This window comes from Rattus norvegicus, chromosome 4 (genome assembly GCF_036323735.1).
Source record: "Rattus norvegicus strain BN/NHsdMcwi chromosome 4, GRCr8, whole genome shotgun sequence".
Classification (NCBI taxonomy): domain Eukaryota; kingdom Metazoa; phylum Chordata; class Mammalia; order Rodentia; family Muridae; genus Rattus; species Rattus norvegicus.
The window spans coordinates 137,970,183-137,988,616 of NC_086022.1; the positions used below are offsets into that span (position 1 = coordinate 137,970,183).

Below are 18,434 nucleotides of genomic sequence, written 5' to 3' on the forward strand. Positions count from 1 at the left end.
TCTGTTTCAAAATAGAATTACCTAACAATGCACCCTTTATATTTCTGACAATGAAATTAAGGCTTACTTTCTTCCTCAGTCTGGTAGCTATTTGTGGATTCTGACTTTACTATTAATGGCTTGCTTAAAAAGGGTCTCATATTTTACCTTTTAAAAATTTTAATGTCAAACCTTATGAGCATGCAATTTGCAGATAAATGGAAGGCAATTTCTATAGAAGATAAGAAGAATGAACTATATCCTGGAGTTTGATCTGTATCAAAGCATGTAGTTTTATTGTAAGACTAAAATTTCATGTACTACCATTTTTAAATTCATTTCTGATAGGGACTATGTAGCTGTGGCAGAGCGGTAACTTCCTACCCATACTATGTTGACCGATGATCCTTAGTCCTCTGTCTCTAGCACACAAGGTTTACAAACATATGGTATCATAACTCTTCCATGTCCTTTTATGGTATAGGATGTCTTGGTTGACCATTAAACTTCCAAGTCAGATAGATGGTCCTGAGGAACAGGCTTTTATGAACTACTCTACTAGAGTAATTAGAGGCCATTCAATTCATTAATCTAAATCAGGAGAATCAATAAACGAGTTCTGACTTAGTTGGCTGTCCTTAGTTCTGCCCTTAATTCTACTTGTGATGATATATTAGATACTAACTGGAAATGTGGCCTCTTAACATCATTATGGCTTAAAAAGCTTTGCTCCTAATAAATAGAGGGGAATTCATTAAGCACATATGTGAGATGCCATTGAAGCTATTATGGCATCAATATTAAATTAGATATTAAATTAATGAATGGTATTAAATATTAATATAATGTACATTAAATGATACAAGCAAGGACTGCTATGTCACTATAAGTAGTAAATTCAGATGATTATTACCTACTAAGATGGAAAGAAAGAAAAATTCAAAGGGAAAATGTTAATATTTTCTTTGGAGATTTCAATTTTGAAGTAGATGGACTTTCCTGAAACTTTTAAGTATAGAACTCAGATGTGTTTCTAATAAAAGTAATGCTCTTAAGAATTTTATTGTTGATTAGATTTAGTAATTTCACAAGGAAAACGAGCTGTCAAGTGTCACAGTGCTATTTCTCTAAGTTATCATACTTATAAATATTATTAAGCAAGGATCACTGGTCTTTTTTAGAGTCCCATTTTGTCAGATGGACAATTAAGTCTGATGAAATATAATTATTCATAAAATAAAATGTTTTCCAATTCATATCTACTGAGGAAGGTGCAATAGAAAAGAGCCTTCTCCTTCATGATCATTGTAGAATTTCTTGAAGTCAAAGTACAAAATGAGGTGCTACCAATAAATATTTCCTAAATCATTAAAAAAATGTTTCTCGTGTTATTGTTTGGTACTTTTTGCTGAGTTGTTTTTTGCTGTTTCAATTTCTTTTTTTACTTTAAATGTGACTAGTCATGCATGTCTAGGGAAGATACAAGTGATGTCTAGTGTTAATTGCTGACTGAATCTAATGTCCCCTAGGAAATAGGCCTGTGGATACTTTTTGGGGGCATTATCTTGATTGTGTGAGTTGAGGTGAGAAAGCCCATCTATGTGGGTAGCACCAATCCCTGCATAAGACAGCAGATTCTGTAGCATGGGGAAAAGAACAGTCACAGGCTTACATCCATGTCAGTTTCTGAGATTGAAGGCCACAGTGACCAGGCTCTTCAAGCTCTTCTGCCTTGATTGCTCTGTCATGACAGACTGTATTACCCTTTTAAGTTTTCAGAGTATTTTTATCATTGTAGTCACAGAAAAAGAAATTGAGACTACAGGTTCTGCTACCTCTTACTTTCTTTTGGTTTTGCTGTGCTGACAATTGAATTCAATGACCCATCACTGAGCTATCCGATCAGCTCCTGTAATCCCTTGAGTTGCAATTTGAGGTGAAACTAAAAAGTCTACAAACTTGGAAGTAAATTTAAATGTAGTGATGTGTCTGTTTCTGTATTAATACTTAATGAATAAATAAAGTAAATGATTATTTTTAGGAATAAGAAAATTTCATTCTTGAAGAAAATTACAAAGTATTGTGTTATCATCTCAGGTATACTGTGGATTAATATGAAGATGTTGCCCTAATATTTCATGAAGAAAAATGAACTAATAACAGAAAGGAAAGAAAGTCAAAATTTTGATCCCCATTTTATTTTATTTATTCACTTTTTATTAATCATTTTATTCATTTACATCTCAAATGATATCCCAATTCCCAGTTACCTGCTCGCCCAACCCCCATCCAATGATATCCCACTTCCTGGTTACCCCTCTACCAACGAGACCATCCCACCTCTGCCCTCAGCCCTCCCCACTTCCCTTTGCCTGTATGAGAGTGCTCCCCCACTCTTCTACCCCACTGCTCCAGCATCCCCCTACTTGGGGCATTAAGCTTTCCCAGGACCAAGGGCATCCCCTCCCATTGTTGTCAGGCAAGGCCATCCTCTGCTACACATATATCTGGAGCCATGGATCCCTCCAGGTACACTCCTTGGTTGGTGGTTTAGATTCTGGGAGAACAGCATGGTCAGGACAGCCCATGTTGTTCTTCCAATGGGGTTGCAGTCCCCCTCCTCTGCTCCAGTCCTTCTTTCAGGTCCATGGCCAGGTTCCCAGAGCTCAGTCTGATGGTTGGTGCCAAGCATCCATATTTGCATTTGTCAGTTGCTGAACTGCATTCCTCAGGAACCGTCACATTAAGTTCCTGTCAGCAAGTTGACAACTTTCAGAGTTAAAAACTTTGAGATGGGCATGCGTCCCCATCCCTTGACCCAGGGGCCATGCCTATCTGCTGGAGGTGGTCTCTGTACATCTTCAATTTCTCTGTGCATTGAGGCTAAAGTCATCTCTGTTAAGTCCTGGGAGCCTCACTTATCCCTGGTATCTAGGACCTTCCAGTGGCTATCTCCAGTTCCACATCCCCCACCCCCATCCCACCCCTGGCTACATATTTTTGTTCAATTTCATGAGCGTCTGTACTTCTCTCACATGTTTCCAGCTCCTGATACTGCTACCCTTATTTCCTCCCCTCTCCTTTCTCCCTCCATGATTCCCCTTTCCCTCCAATTCCCACAATCCTTCTGTTCCCTCTTGAATGTAGTGGAATCTGTGGGCTGTTCTGATTTGCATTTCCCTGATGACTAAGGATGTTGAACATTTCTTAGAGTATTTCTTAGCCGTTTGAGATTCCTCATTTGAGAACACTCTATTTAGCTCTGTACTCCACTTTTCAAGAGGGTTACTTGGTTATCTGGAGTCTACCTTCTTGAATCCTTTGTATATTTTGGATATTAGCCCTCTAGCAAATGTAGGGTTGGTAAATACCATTTCCCAATCTGTGGGTTGCCATTTTGTCCTATTGACAGTGTCCTTGCTTCACAGAAGCTTTTCAATTTCATGAGGTTCCATTGTTAATTGTTGCTCTTAAAGCATAACCCATTGATACTCTATTCAGGAAATTTTCCCCGGTACCCATGTGTTCAAGGCTCATCCCTACTATCTCTTATATCAGATTAAGCTTATCTGGTTTTATGTGGAGGTTTTTGATCCACTTGGACGTGAGCTTTGTACCAGGAGAAAAGAAGGGATCGATTTGCATTCTTCTACACAGTGACTTCCAGTTGAGCCAGGACAATTTTTTGAAAATGCTGGGAAAGAGCTGAAGGGGCTTGCAACCCCATAAGAACAACAAGAACAACAGTGCCAACCAACCAGTGCTCCAGGGTCTAAACCACTACCCAGACTATACATGGACTGACCCATGGTTCCAGCTGCATATGTAGCAGAGGATGGCCTTGTTGGGGCACCAGTGGAAGGAGAAGTCCTTGGTCCTGCCAAGGTTAGACCACCAGTGCAGGGGAATGTCGGGGGAACAGTAAGGAGGGTGGATGGGGGAAACACCCTTATAGGAGAGGGAGAGGGGGAGGAGGAGAGGATAGGGGGCTTATGGACAGGAAACCAGGAAAGGGAATAACATTTGAAATGTAATTAAAGAAATATATCCAAAAAAATAGAAAGAAAGAAAGAAAATGCTCTTTTTTCTATTTGATGGTTTTAGCCTCTTTGTCAAAGATCAACTGATCATAGGTATGTGGGTTCATTCCTGGGTCTTCAATTCTATTCCATTGATATACCTGCCTGTCTCTGTACATGCAGATTTTATCACGATTGCTCTGTAATACAGCTTGAGGTCAGGGATGGTGAATCCCACAGAAGTTTTTATTGATGAGACTTAGTTTTCACTATTCTAGGCTTTTTGATATTCAAAATGAATTTGAAAGTGCCTCTTTCTAACTCTATGAAGAATTTTCTTTTACAAATGTATGACCTTGAATTTGAGGCATAGATGTTTAGAATTGAGAGTTTATCTAGGTGGATTTTTCGTTTGATGAGTATGTAGTGTCCTTCCACATCTTTTTTGATAACTTTTGGTTGAAAGTCTATTTTGTTGGATATTGCAATTACTACTCCAGCTTGTTTCTTGGGACCACTTGCTTGGAAAATTGTTTCCTATCCTTTCACTTTGAGGTAATGTTCAGCTTTGATTATGAGGTGTTTTTCCTGTATGTAACAAAATTCTGGATCTTGTTTACATATCCATTCTGTTAGCCTATGTCTTTTTCTTGGAGAATTGGGTCCATTGATGTTGAGAGACATTAAGGACCAATGATTGTTGCTTCCTGTTATTTTTGTTGTTAGAACTGGAATTACGTTTGTGTGTTTTTTTCTTTTGGGTTTGTTGTGAAAAAGATTATTTTCTTGCTTTGTCTTGGATGTAGATTCCCTCTTTGTGTTGGACTTTTCCTGCTATTTCTCTGTAGGGCTAGATTTGTGGAATAATATTGTTTAAAATTAGTTTTGTCTTGGAATACCATGGTTTCTCCATCTATGGTAATTGCAAGTTTTGCTGGGTATAGTAGCCTGGGCTGGTATTTTTGTTCTCCTGGGGTCTGTATGACATCTGCCCAGAATCTTCTGACTTTTAGAGTCTTTGTTGAGAAGTCTGGTGTAATTCTGATAGGTCTGCCTTAATGTGTTACTTTACCTTTTTCCCTTACTGCTTTCAATATTCTTTGTTTTTGTTCATTTGATATTTTAATTATTATATGATGAGAGGAATTTCTTTTCTGGTCCCATCTGTTTGATATTCTGTAGGCTTCGTATATGTTTATGGCATTTCATTTTTAGGTTAGGAAAGTTTTCTTCTATAATTTTGTTGAAGATATTTGTTGACCCTTTGAGTTGGAATCTTCACTCTCTTCTATACCTATTACTCTTAGGTTCAGTCTTTTCTTTGTATCTCAGATTTTTTTGAATGTTTTGACATAGGAGCTTTTTGCTTTTTGCATTTTCCTTGACCGTTGTGTCATTGTTCTCTATTCTGTCTTCTGCCCCTGAGATTCTTTCTTCTATTTCTTGTATTCTGTTGGTGATGCTTGCGTCTGTACTCCCGTTCTCTTTCCCAAGTTTTCCATCTTCATAGCTGTCTCCCTTTGGGTTTTCTTTAATGATTCTATCTCCATTTTTAGATCCTGGATGGTTTTGCTCAATTCCTTCAGTTGATTGTGTTCTCCTTTATTTCTTTAAGGGAGATATTTATGTCCTTCTTAAAGTCCTGTATCATCTTCACTAAATGACAGTTTAGATCTGAATCTTGCTTTATAGGTGTTTTGGGGTATCCAGGACTTGCTGTGGTAGGAGAACTGGGTTCTGATGTGGCCAAGTCATATTGGTTTCTGTTGCTTATGTTCTTATCTTTGTCTTTCTCCATTTGGTTATCTCTGGTTATATGGCCTCCTTGTCTCTGACTGAAGCCTGTCCAGAATGTCTCCGGCTGGGTGGGGACTCTGCTTCCCTGATTCGTAGGGGTTCCAGTACGCTGGATCTTGTGGTGGGGTTTGGGGATCTCCCTGGGAACCTAAATGTGTCAGAATACCTGAGGAGTCAAGCTGCAACAGTGGTGTAGTCTGTGTTTGGTCTAGTCAGGCACAGGGGCCCTGGTCCCAGAACAGGTGGAAACTGGAAGGCCCTATTTTATTTTAAATGGAAATCAATTGATGAATTTCTTCTGCTTGAAACAACATATTTGTAAATTTTACTTAAAATATATTGCCTTTCTCTATTGGAAGTGTGTGTGTACGTGTGTGTGTGTGTGTGTGTGTGTGTGTGTGTGTGTGCATATGAGAGCGCCTAGGTGTATATAAATGGGTATGTAAAAGTGTTTGTACAGGTGTGTGAGTGAATTAATGCAAATGGATGTTTGCATATGAGTGACTATTTTTACATATGTGCATATGGAAGAGTCAACACTGGATATCTTCCTTCATCACTCTCTACCTTAATAATTTTTATTTTTTATGCTTTGATATTCTTGTCCATGAATACAATAAATTTCCATCATTTCACCCCATATAGATACACCCAATCTTGCCAATGTTACTTTTTGAGACAGGAACTCTCATATAGGTAACTGATCTGCTAGACTAGCTAGCCAGTAGTCTCCAGGAATCCTCCTCTTTCTGCCTCTCCAGCATTGGTTTTGTAACCAGCCACAACTGGATTTTCCTTTGCTTCTTGAGATTCAAAGTTAGATCTTTATGCTTGCATGATTAGCTCTTTACTGACAAATTCTATCTCCTTAAACCCCTCCATCATGTCCTTTTTTCTTCTGTTTTTTCCTAGAAATAACATCTCATGCTGTGAAATTTTGAGTATGAAAAATACTTTACAAGAAAAGTCCAAGATTTGTCTTTATATTCCTTAGTACTAACCTAAAGAATTGATTGTGACAACAAACTTTCTGCATAAAATTATCGAAATTATCCCCATAGCCATTGACTCATTAAAGTGTAAGAAACAGCTATCCGTGTAAATCTTAGTTTAACTGCCAAATAGGATTCATTGGCATGACTTATGGTTTACAATATATCATATATTAACTATCCTTTGTCTATTAAATTGTTGTGTTATTAGATAGTAGGCTCGTTAACTCAATAACTATGTGTTTAATTTCTGCTGAATTCACATTTTAAGTAGATTAGTGAAATCCTGTTTATCTGTTTTTTTTTTCAGGTTTCTCCCATTTCTTCAGTGAACAGAAAGTATTAGAGATCTTCTTCAATCTTTGCACATTGCCTCCTTTCCAAGGAACAATGGAATTGCCATTAGGTGGAAGAGGATTGATCCTGAGTCTAATTTTCCTCCTGTTAAAATTGTCAACAGCTGAAATACCACTCTCAGGTAAAAACACAGATTCCCTGCTATGGAAGTTTGTATCTGTATTTTAAGTAGAACACATATGGAATGAGGATGTAGTTTTTCTATTGCAATATCTGAATCATCATGAAGGTTCATGGTTATGTTTTTCAGGCTAGGATACATAGCTGAACACATAACTTTTCAACTTAGTTATTTTGTTTTTCAAGCATCCGTTTATAAGAAATATAATATAGATATCAGAATATTTGTCATATGTCTAAGATGATATGGAATATTACAAGTAGCTTTTACTTTTATACATTTATTTTATTTTAAGCAGAAACATGATCTAGAAATACTAACATATTTATATATATTACATTTTTTAAAAGACTTGATTTGATTTAATTATTTATATGTGTATTCACATAGAGGTGTATGGATATGAGTGAATGTGACCTCAGAAGCTAGAAGGGGACTCAGATCCTCCTGGAGCAGGGATAATATATCTGACACTGGGGCAGGGAATTGGTTTGGTCCCTTGGTTTCATACATGGTAATAACTGTTGAGCCATTTCTGCAGCACCAAAGCCTCACATTCTTACCCCCAAAAAATTTAACTTAAAAATGGGAACACTGACTTATGAAAATAACAAAAAGTCACGTTAGAGTTCAAAGCCTTATTACTCATATTGCCTCCCAATCCAGTATATTCTAGAATACGAATCATTTGAAGTCATCAGTCAATGGTCTTATGAATACATGTTTATAATACATTGGTAAAACTGCATGCAAAAGGTTAACCATGTATTTTAACAAATTATAAAATTAATAGTTCTAAAATAATGCAACTGCAAGCATGTGTTGTATAATGGTGTATAAAGGATGGAATGTAGATAGTTGGAGGATTTTTCCCTACCTGTATAAGCTCTTTGACATGTGCATCACTGTAGATCATGTAAATGCTACGGTACAGTCCTTCTCTCAGACAATGTAATGAATATTTGAAAAGTACTAATATTAAGGCAAAATCTTCCTTTTGAAGTACTTAGACTCAATGTGACTAGAAAGCAAGAAAATCACTTGTGATGTGTTTTAAAATCTCCTCTGAATGTCACTCGTAATTACTTTAAAGAAGCTATTTCACACCACACAGTGTCCTGGTAGTCAGGTGAGAATGCTCTCTATTCTATTCTGATCAGATGCTTGAGCCCCTGTTTCTGTAATTATATCTGCTACAGAAGTTCACTTCCCTGTTCTGCATATACACATGCTTATGTACACATGCACATCTCCTTTCACATATAGCCAAAATCTTCCAACTTGTACGAGCATATCAAAATTTATCACTGAACATCTGAGAATATAATATACCCTCACATTGACTATATTCTCCCTTTAAAAGAAATGATGTCATGTGTATTTGGGAGGGGTTGCTGTTTGTTTTGTTTTGTTTTGCCTGCATGTGTGTCTGTGCACCAGGGTACATCCTTGGTGACAAACTAGACCTAAAGATGACACTGAATACATGGTGCACAGGCAAACAGGCACATCCCCTGGAGGGAGCAAGTGCTTTTAACTGCCAACACAACTCTCCATCCCCATTAGCTTCTTTTGGATAAGAGTGCAGGTCCAAGTTAAAGGTAGCAAAGATTCACGTGGTATTCCAGAGTGAAGGCTCTGACCTCATTTTCTAACAAACACATTCATATTCTATGGTTTTGCACTTATTCTTCAGTAATGAAGGATGTGAAATTTTGTATTAGTTCATGTCACTTATTATTATTCTGATAGTCTCCGTTACTTATAAATGGCCATGCTGTAATGTCCTCAGACAATTGATATAAAATATTAATAGCGTGTTTTCATAGCAGCTGAATATTGCCCATTTATTTTGGCACTCTGGAGCACTCACTAGTAAATGCGACCAAGGCAGGTATCCAATTTGAATGTCAACGAGTCTGGTTTCTCTGTAATTGGCCTAATTATAGAGGAAAGGATTTGTAATGTGGAATATATATTCATATGAACACCCAAAGGTTATTAGCTCCTTTCCCTGAATAATTAGTTATTGCAGAACCTTTACAACCTGAGCAAATTTAAGGAAGAATAATGTTGTAATAAACAAGTTGTTCTCAAGTTATTAGCTGGCATCTGTGGGACTGCTGTTGTTATTCTCTCTCTCTCTCTCTCTCTCTCTCTCTCTCTCTCTCTCTCTCTCTCTCTCTCTCTCTCCAGTTGTAAATGGAATACAATTAGAACAGGATGGACTAGCAAGAAACTCATTACCCACTCTTCTTAGAAATGATATTGATCAGAAAGAACACAACTTCCAATGAGGATGTGGATGCTTGTGGCAGTTACTAAAGTGATGATTGACATGCACTGGATAACACCCGAATTTGAGTCATTATGTGCAATGTAGTGACAATGGCTTACTCCATTTATTAGGCAAAAAGAAAATCAATGCAATTTTTAAATTGAGAACAACTTTGGGTCATTAAGTCTAAGATGGGTGTTGATGCTTAAATAGTGGCTTGTGGAGGCTTCAGGATCTCAGAAATGCATTGAAATGATGTGTGAGATCCAAATGTTTTGAAAGACATAGTCTAGTTCCTCCCCTTTGTACGGCCATTGTCTTCTGTACCGATTCTTTGACATATGCACTAGAACAATTTCTGTTTCCCTAACATGAAAGATGGCATAATCACTGGTCTCTCCAACACAGGTGTATTTCATGGACATGTACTTTTACTCCCAAACCAAAACAGTTTTAACTCAGTTTTACATTAACTCAGTTCTCTACCTCTAAACAACACTGAATGCACTGTAAAATAGACATAAAATAATTCTGCTGTAATAAGTGAAAAGATTTTCTTATTTCTTGATTATATCATTGTTTCGGCACACACACTATCTTTACTTGAAAACATGATGGACAGACAAATTATGGTTGGCCAGGCGGTGATACGCAGATATTTTTTTAGAATGAACCAAATCTTTCTGAAACTTCAAGATAACTGGCACTATCAATGATAACTGTCAATGACCAAATTTGAGTGTTCAAGCAAAAACTAGTCGTATACAAAACTTGTATCATTTCATTACCGTATGCCTGAACGAAAATGCTTACAAACATTGGTGATTTTCGCAATTAGATCAGTGCTGGTGTTAAGTAGAGGGAAATTTGATGTTGCAAAAATGTACAAACATTTGTCATATCCACATAGCTCAAAACCCATATATTTCTAAAGACCACTGTGGAGTGATCCAAAAATCATATACAGGTTAAAATTAGCTAAAATTGGACAATGTAGAAGAAACATATAAGCCAGGTTTTAGATTTTATATTGTAACAGTTGCTTAAGAAAAAACAATAATATGAATCATCTTGATTGGAATGTATAATTTTCCATTCTTTTTAATTAGATATTTATGGGAAACAGGATTAGTGTTGGGGTTAGAGTTAGGGATAGTGTCATAATAATGTAACTCTTCCCGTGGTGTTTAGTGTTTATTATAAGGTGTTACTCATCTTAACATATTATGGGATTGAGTTTAAAGGATTTTTAAGTAAATATATTCGGTTTTAACTTTTGATGTTTTTTTTTTTTTTTTTTTTTCGGAGCTGGGGACCGAACCCAGGGCCTTGCGCTTCCTAGGCAAGCGCTCTACCACTGAGCTAAATCCCCAACCCCAACTTTTGATGTTTTTAACACCATTACTTATAGCCAAGTTGAACAGGAGCACTTTGGGTGGCTTGCAATTTTTAGGAAGGCAAAGAAGTCCTGACTTGGCCAGTGTCACAGGCTTGCAAGTCCTGTCTGTACCTTTGTATTTGAGTTGTACTCAGTAATCACTTCCTTGTCTACACCCTGCATCTCACAGAACACTATGCCAAAGTCAGTTCCTACTACCGACTGATTTGTATTTCCTTCCGAACCAATAATATAAATGAACAGTTGTCAGAGCTGGAGTGAAGAATGACTCAGCTTTTACATGAGTTAGTGCTCTCCTGCAGTGTAGCACTGTGTGCATCAGTGTCTCAGTGTCATCAGCATCCGGGTATTTTGTGTACCCTTATTATTAGTTGATTTTTAGAAGGAGGAATAACTGTAAGCAGAGAACAGATAAAAAGGAATTCATATATGTCAAATACTTAGGAAGACTGTAGAAAAGCTTTTCTCAAAATAAAACAATAAATAAATGAAATAAAAAATCTTTTGCAATAAATATGGATTTTTCAGCAGTTTTAAAGAGCCATTAATCCTATTCGGCTATGAGAACCATTATAATAATGCAATGGTTGTGTAATGATTTTAGCATTTATTCTCACAGTCAGTTCCATTATATCCATATCTGCAAATTAATCATATACTGATAATCCAATAATCAAAAAGTCTGTAATGCGAAGGCTATTTAGCGAAACATATTTAGTGGAAAGAGAACGGAAAACAAACATGCCCTGTAATAGAAGAACTATCAAAAAAGACATAGGATATCATTTGGGTGAGTGATGTTAATTAGTTTATTATAATATTTAAATAGAAACAAGCAGAGTGACAAAGATAAATTTCCAAGTGACAGAAATGTGTCAGAAAGAGTACACATGCCAGCATAAATGCAATGCCAATCATTTTTGAAATGCTTTAAAATTTCCATAAGATGTTTTTCTTCCGTGTTAAAAAATTGTCACATATTTCTAGGGTTAATTGAAAGTCATAATGGAAGCAATATAAAGTGCTGGTAGGGAGTGTTTTCTCTAGATGTAAAAACATGTAACAGAGAAGAAGGCAAATTCTTAGATTAGTCTTCTACTTCCTTTATTAATTCTCCTTCTCATTACTATGGTAGAGTACTTTGAAAAAAAGCACCAATGTGAGGGAGGGTTTTTTTCTTGTTCATGATTTGATTAAATAGACTCTACTGTGGCAGGGAAGGCAGTGAGAGGATGATGTAGTTGGTCAATAGTCAGTGTCAGTCCATAGTCAGGAAGCAGAAAGGGATGAATGTGTTTCCTCAATCCAGGTCTGCAGTGCCTTGGATAGCATTGTTCACTTCATATTCTGGATGGCTCTCCTTTTCTCAGTTAAGACTTTATGGAAACACCCAGAAAGATGCTCTCCATCATATGTCTTTTAGGTGACCCTAAATGCAGCCAAGTTGACATTGAAGATAAACCATCACACTTACCAACGTAGAAAACACATGTTGCTTTCGATTATTTAATCTCGTCTCATGTTTGAAAACCTCATTATTCAAGTATACTGTTTTGACATTCAGTTCACCAGGTTCCAACAATCGTAAAGCAGTCATATGTGCAAGTGGCCTTTCCCTTCGATGAGTATTTTCAAATTGAATGTGAAGCAAAAGGAAACCCTGAACCAAAGTAAGTGCATATTTAGTTAATATGTATTGGATAGAACTTTATAATATGCTCTTTTAATGCTACCTAATGTATCATTAGGTCAAATACAAATCTCCATGTGACTGAAGCCCGGTTTTCTAAGTAAATACTATTTCAGTCTACAGAATTAAAATGTATTTATTTCATACATGTTACAAAAGTATATTTACATTATTATGAATGAAACTATTCATACTTGGGTAGAACTTAAGTTTTTGCTCAAATATAATTCTAAAGTATTTTTTCAAAAGCTATAACCACTTTTTAAATATACTAATGTATTCTCATTATTTATGAAGAATTTCTCGGTATGGAATAATGGAAAACAAATTTATCAAAGAGTAAATTCATAGAGTTTCTTACCATTATTTATAAAAGGAAAAGCATTGAAATGGGGAAAATAACATAACAAAATGACAGATAATCAAAATTATTTAAATGGTATTGTAATACTGACAATTTTATACTGGAAATATATATTTAACGTAATTTCTAATATGTCATACAGTGGAAAAAGATAAAAATACAGATAAAAGTTGATTAATGGAATTCACTTGTGTGTGTGTGTGTGTGTGTATCTGTCTGTCTGTCTTTGGAGTGTTTGTGTGTTTTCTACATACAGACATACACACAGAGTAGCATCTTCTATCTTTACTTCATGTGCTAAAAAGTAGTAATTATCCAGAACTATATCTCTAATAGGAAACGTTTTTAACATAACTTCAATTTAAAAGAGAATTTAACTGCTTCCATTCCTTCTCCTGCTTTTCATTTATTTTCCTTGCTTGAAAGATTGCTTAAATATGTTTTATACACCATTAAAATCTTTTGTGTATATTTAAAACTTATGAATTGTCTTGATTTTATCATTCCTGCATTTTTCATTAAAAACTTTTAAAAATAAGAACTGTCACTAACACTTAAGGTCAACTTTATCATCTAGATTTTCATGGACCAAGGATGATAAGCCTTTTGATCTCTCTGACCCTCGGATAATTGCATTTAACAACTCAGGCACATTCAGGATCCCAAATGAGGGCCACATCTCTCATTTTCAAGGAAAATACCGCTGTTTTGCATCTAACAGACTAGGAACTGCAATATCAGAAGAAATAGAGTTCATAGTTCCAGGTAAGTGTTCATGTAGAGATTGCATTGATGGTTTGTCTAGTGAGGTGTTAAGTGGCCAAAACAGCATCTAAAGAAATAAATCAGTGAATTCAATTGGTGTATATATCATTTATTAAAAAATTCTTATCAGACCCTTGATATTAACAGTGTAGATTTTGTGAGAAAGCAGAATAATCTTGCTATGCTTCAGTAACCTTCTACCTAACCTGGGAATAGTAATTAGTTTCCATAGAGGATGATGGTTAAGTCTATGATTAGATAACCTTAGCTCAGTTTCAGTAGCAAATAATCTCGAAGCCTCTACATCAACACAAAGACACTCTTTAATAATGCAGTTTAGTCCAGTTCTGCCAGCTTTTCAGGATCTATATTCTTCATGTAGCTTTCTTCTGGCTCCCAAATGATAAAATATGCTACTTCAATCAAAGAGCATAAGAATTAAGCATAGATAGTTGTTCATAGCCTTTTACATGCTTTGAGGAAAATTGAGGACAATTTCTTCAGCTACTGTCACACGGAGATAGGCTAGCTGGATAATTCCAGTTAAACAGTCATTTCCCTGTAGGAGGGTAGAACCAGCCACTGGCAGTGTAGACAATAAATAAAAGTCATGACACACTACAAACCCTTTGCAGTTAAGACTGTCATTTTCTAATATAATCACCGATTTCTGATTATGGAAGCATTAACATACTCTATCTATGTGCCTGAAATATCCAGTCATTTGTTTTACCTGATCTATGATTTCTAACTGCACACGATTCTAATCCAAAGTTTTACATGTTAAATTCTTATATGGAAAAATATCAGTCAGCCCCCATTGGACAAGTTTTTTATTAAAATCTATCTTTGAAAAACAGTGTATTTCTAACTCACAGGTCAAATAAGAAATGTTAGAGACAATAGTGAAAATATGATTTGAAAAATTTACCTGATCAGATATGCTTGCTCCCATGAAAGCATTATTGAGAGGAATATTCACCATCTTATAAGCCAATATGAGAAGAATGAACAATAATGATAGAGACTTGTCATGTAACATAACCTTAGGATGAAAATTTATGAGATCAGGTAATAAATTATAGAAGGTTGTGATTATATCACAGTTCAGAATCTTTAGGATATATATATATATATATATATATATATATATATATATATATAAAACCTTTACTGTGAGACTCATACATCTCACTATAGAGGAAATTAGATATTGCCTAGTTGTAGAAGATGGCCAGTTCCAGTTCCGTATCCCCCATTAGTAGGAGAGTTTACACTCTCCTATACCCCAGAGAGTTTTCACTGCAGTGAGTTTCTACATTGTCCCACACAAGAGCCCCCAACTCTAGGCATCTCTCCCAGTACACTCTCCCTAAATCTTTCTCAACCCTGTCCACACCTGATACCTCCTATTCCCATCTCCACCCACCCCAAGTTCACCTGTAAAATTTTTTACTCAGAGAGATGCGTGCATCCTCCCTTGTTACTTAGTGTAGTATCTCTGTGGCATCCAGAGGGAGCCCACACCTGACACTGCCTGGATGATTTGGAACCAGAGACAGGACAGCCTGGAGACTCGGGATAGAATCAAACACAACTGGCAAAAAATTAAAGTGTCAATGATTATCCACTGGCTGATGGGAACAGATGCAGAGACCCACAGTCAATCACTAGGCAGAGCAGAAGAAAGAGACAAAGAATTGTGGGAGCTGGTGAGGGTAAGATCACCAGGGGAACATGGACGACTCTCAGAATCAACTAAACAGGGTTCATAGAAGCTTACAAAAACCAAAGCAACAAAAAAGGGACCCTATATGGGTCTTACTAGGTCCTCTGCATATACCTTATGGTTGTAACCTTGGTATTCTTGGGAGACTTGAACAATGAATGAGAGAGAAAGGTGTCTCTGACTCTTTTGCATGACCTTGGAACCCCTTTTCATCTACTAGCCAGCAGTGATGTATTTGTGTTCAGTTTTAACACATCTTGTAAAGCCGTGTTCGCATGTTCGGCGTGCTGTTATTTTTCCCTAAAGGGAAACAGAGGAGTTAAAATGGGGAGGTGTTGTGGGAGGAGTCGGGGGGAAATTGAGGTTAGAATGTAATGTATGAGAGAAGAATAAATAAGAGAGAAGGGGAGGAGGGGGAAGGGAGGTTGAAAAAGAAAAGGAAAACAGGGCCTGAAGAGATGGCTCAGTCAGTAAAGTGCTTGTCATGCAAGCATTAGAACTTATATTTGAGCCCTAGCATGTAGAAAGCTTCCATCACAGTAGCATATGCCTATGATATCAATGATATATCTAGTAAGGAAAGACAGACAGACCCCTGGACCTCACAGGCCAGCCACTCTAGTTCAGTGAGTTAGCCTGTCTCAAAAGATAGGGTGGAGAAATACAGAAGAAGGAGCTCAATAATTTTAGCTTGTGAGTGCACACACACTCACGTTTTTTAACATAAACATTTTTTAAACTATCTAGATAAACAGAGACTGAATAATCAATTTTTGTTCGTTAGAAGATTCAACAGAGTTTAGAAGTCTATTTATCCTTAACTGACACTAAGTTATTTTACACAGAATTCCTATTTGCCTGTTCGTTTACAGTGTATGACCAGATGAACGAACGATAAAGATACAGACTACAAAGTACAATTTGAAAATTCTAAAAGTTGAAATTATAGAGACTTGGCTTGTCTGATTTCAATCCTCAATAAAACCATGAACAATTAGGTCAGTGTGTGGTTCTGCATGGGGTTAGACAAGTTGAATTGACTGTATGGAAGTTTGATAAACCCAGAGACAAACCCTGCTTACACAAGTGAAAACAGTGAAGGAGAAGCTGAGTTTCTCCAACTCAGTCTTTCCCCACTCCTCCATTGCTCCTGATTCTCCTCACCTCCTTCTTTCTCTCCTTTATCTTTATCCTTTGCCCTCTCTCCCTCCTTCATCCCCCTTCTCTTTCTCTCCCTCCATTCCTTTCTCCCCTCCTCATGTCCTCTCCCTCCTTCCCCCTCTTCCTCCCGTCCCCACTGCAGCACTGGCTTCTCTGAAACACTTCCTAAAGGACCTACACTGTCTTCCATCCGACATTGTACCTCATCACAGTGTAGCTTAATTCATTCTGTATGATCTATGTGCATTCATAACTTAACCATTATGGGGAAAATATCCTAATGTTTTCTGAAATAAATATTTTGGAAATTAAGAGGAAATGTGTTTATTAATTTAATCAGTAGCTTTTATTCAGTTTAGGACAATGAAACTAAGGCTTTAAAGTACTCCAATTTTAAAAGAGAAAATAAAATGAACTGGTTTAGTGGAGGTAAGAATCCATTCTGGGACTGGATCTGAATTTCCAGCTTCATTCCTTTGATAAGCATATGGGATGGGATTCCTTCTTTGCTTCCTTCCTTCCTTCCTTCCTTCCTTCCTTCCTTCCTTCCTTCTTTCCTTCCTTCCTTCCTTCCTTCCTTCCATTCTGCCCTCCCTCCTTCCCTCCCTCCCTCCCCTCCCTTCTTGTCTGCCCTCTTCTTTTCTTCATCCGTTTTCATCAGTGTTAACTTCAGTTCAGAGTTCTCCGTTGCTGTTCAACTCACTAAGTTTACAAGTGGAGAAAACGCAACAGTGTAACAACCAAAGAGAAGGGTGTAAGAGTATCTCTTTAATGCCCTCTTTCCTGTTGCAGTTTCAAAGTAAGATATAGCTACAAGGAAGGCATATTTTATTCCTTTATCCTAGGTTGCTTCATCCCCATTTCCTTAAAGGTACAGCCACCTAAAATCTCACATTGCTATTTTATTTTCTTGGCCAGGTATATGCCCTTTGCTTGCCTAATAGGTATTATTTTGGGGCACCAGCATCTGTGTGGTTCCTTTATATACATTTATTTATTTGCACACAGTTATCTTGAATGTACATGGCAAATCTAACAAGTCACTTACAATGGAACAGACTGTTGTGAAAACTTGGCTTTCAAATCACAGGGAGAGAGAGTTTGTTTTAGGGCCAGTTATGACTGGCAGTACCTTGACAACACAGATCCAGGTTGCCCAAATTCTGCATTGTAGTCTGCCAAAAAGCTCATGACATTTTTATAACAATGGAACAAAGAAAGTCATAAATCAAAACATATTTTAAATATGGTAGGCATTTCAGACAAGTAGGTTAAAGATCAGTGAGGAAAGCTCGGGTACAAGCATCAGATGCTGTCTGATGACATTCACAGCCTTTGATTTGAAGAAAGATAAGGATCTTTTTGCAAAACTTACAAGAATTTTCCTGATAGTCACAAAGGTGCTAGAGGAAACACAGAGTTGAGGATAAAGTAATGAAGCTCTGGACTTGCAGCATTCCCCTCTCCAAAGTCACTGAAGTTCTAGTGAGCCAAAGCACTTTAATATAAGTTTAACTTTTATGAGGGGAGGTTTCAGTATGTAATATAAATAAATTATCACATAATCATGTAGAAAATATTTTTCGGCAGCATAGAAAATCGGGAATATTAAGAGTCATAAAAGAAAATATTATAGAAACACATACGGTATGATTTTAATTCAGTTTAAAGTTGGTAAACTCAAATGTGACATTAATGAAGAATATAATTTTACTCAGGAAACTTTTAAGGAAAAATGAGAAAATACTAAACACTAATGGGGTGGGATGGGGTATGAGCAGGG

At 36.7% G+C, this 18,434-nt stretch overlaps 1 protein-coding gene across 11 annotated transcripts in view; it reads left to right on the forward strand.

The window, feature by feature from the left end:
* The window catches only part of Chl1 (cell adhesion molecule L1-like), a 214,430-nt gene that overhangs the window by 122,535 nt on the left and 73,461 nt on the right, over positions 1–18,434 (forward strand). For all 11 annotated transcript variants that reach the window (XM_063286790.1, XM_039108773.2, XM_039108777.2 and 8 more), the window contains exons 3-5: positions 7,098–7,265; positions 12,507–12,612; positions 13,574–13,761. In XM_063286790.1, coding sequence (XP_063142860.1) covers positions 7,178–7,265; positions 12,507–12,612; positions 13,574–13,761 — 382 coding nt within the window. In that variant the 5' untranslated portion in view covers positions 7,098–7,177. The remainder of the gene's footprint in view (positions 1–7,097; positions 7,266–12,506; positions 12,613–13,573; positions 13,762–18,434) is intronic.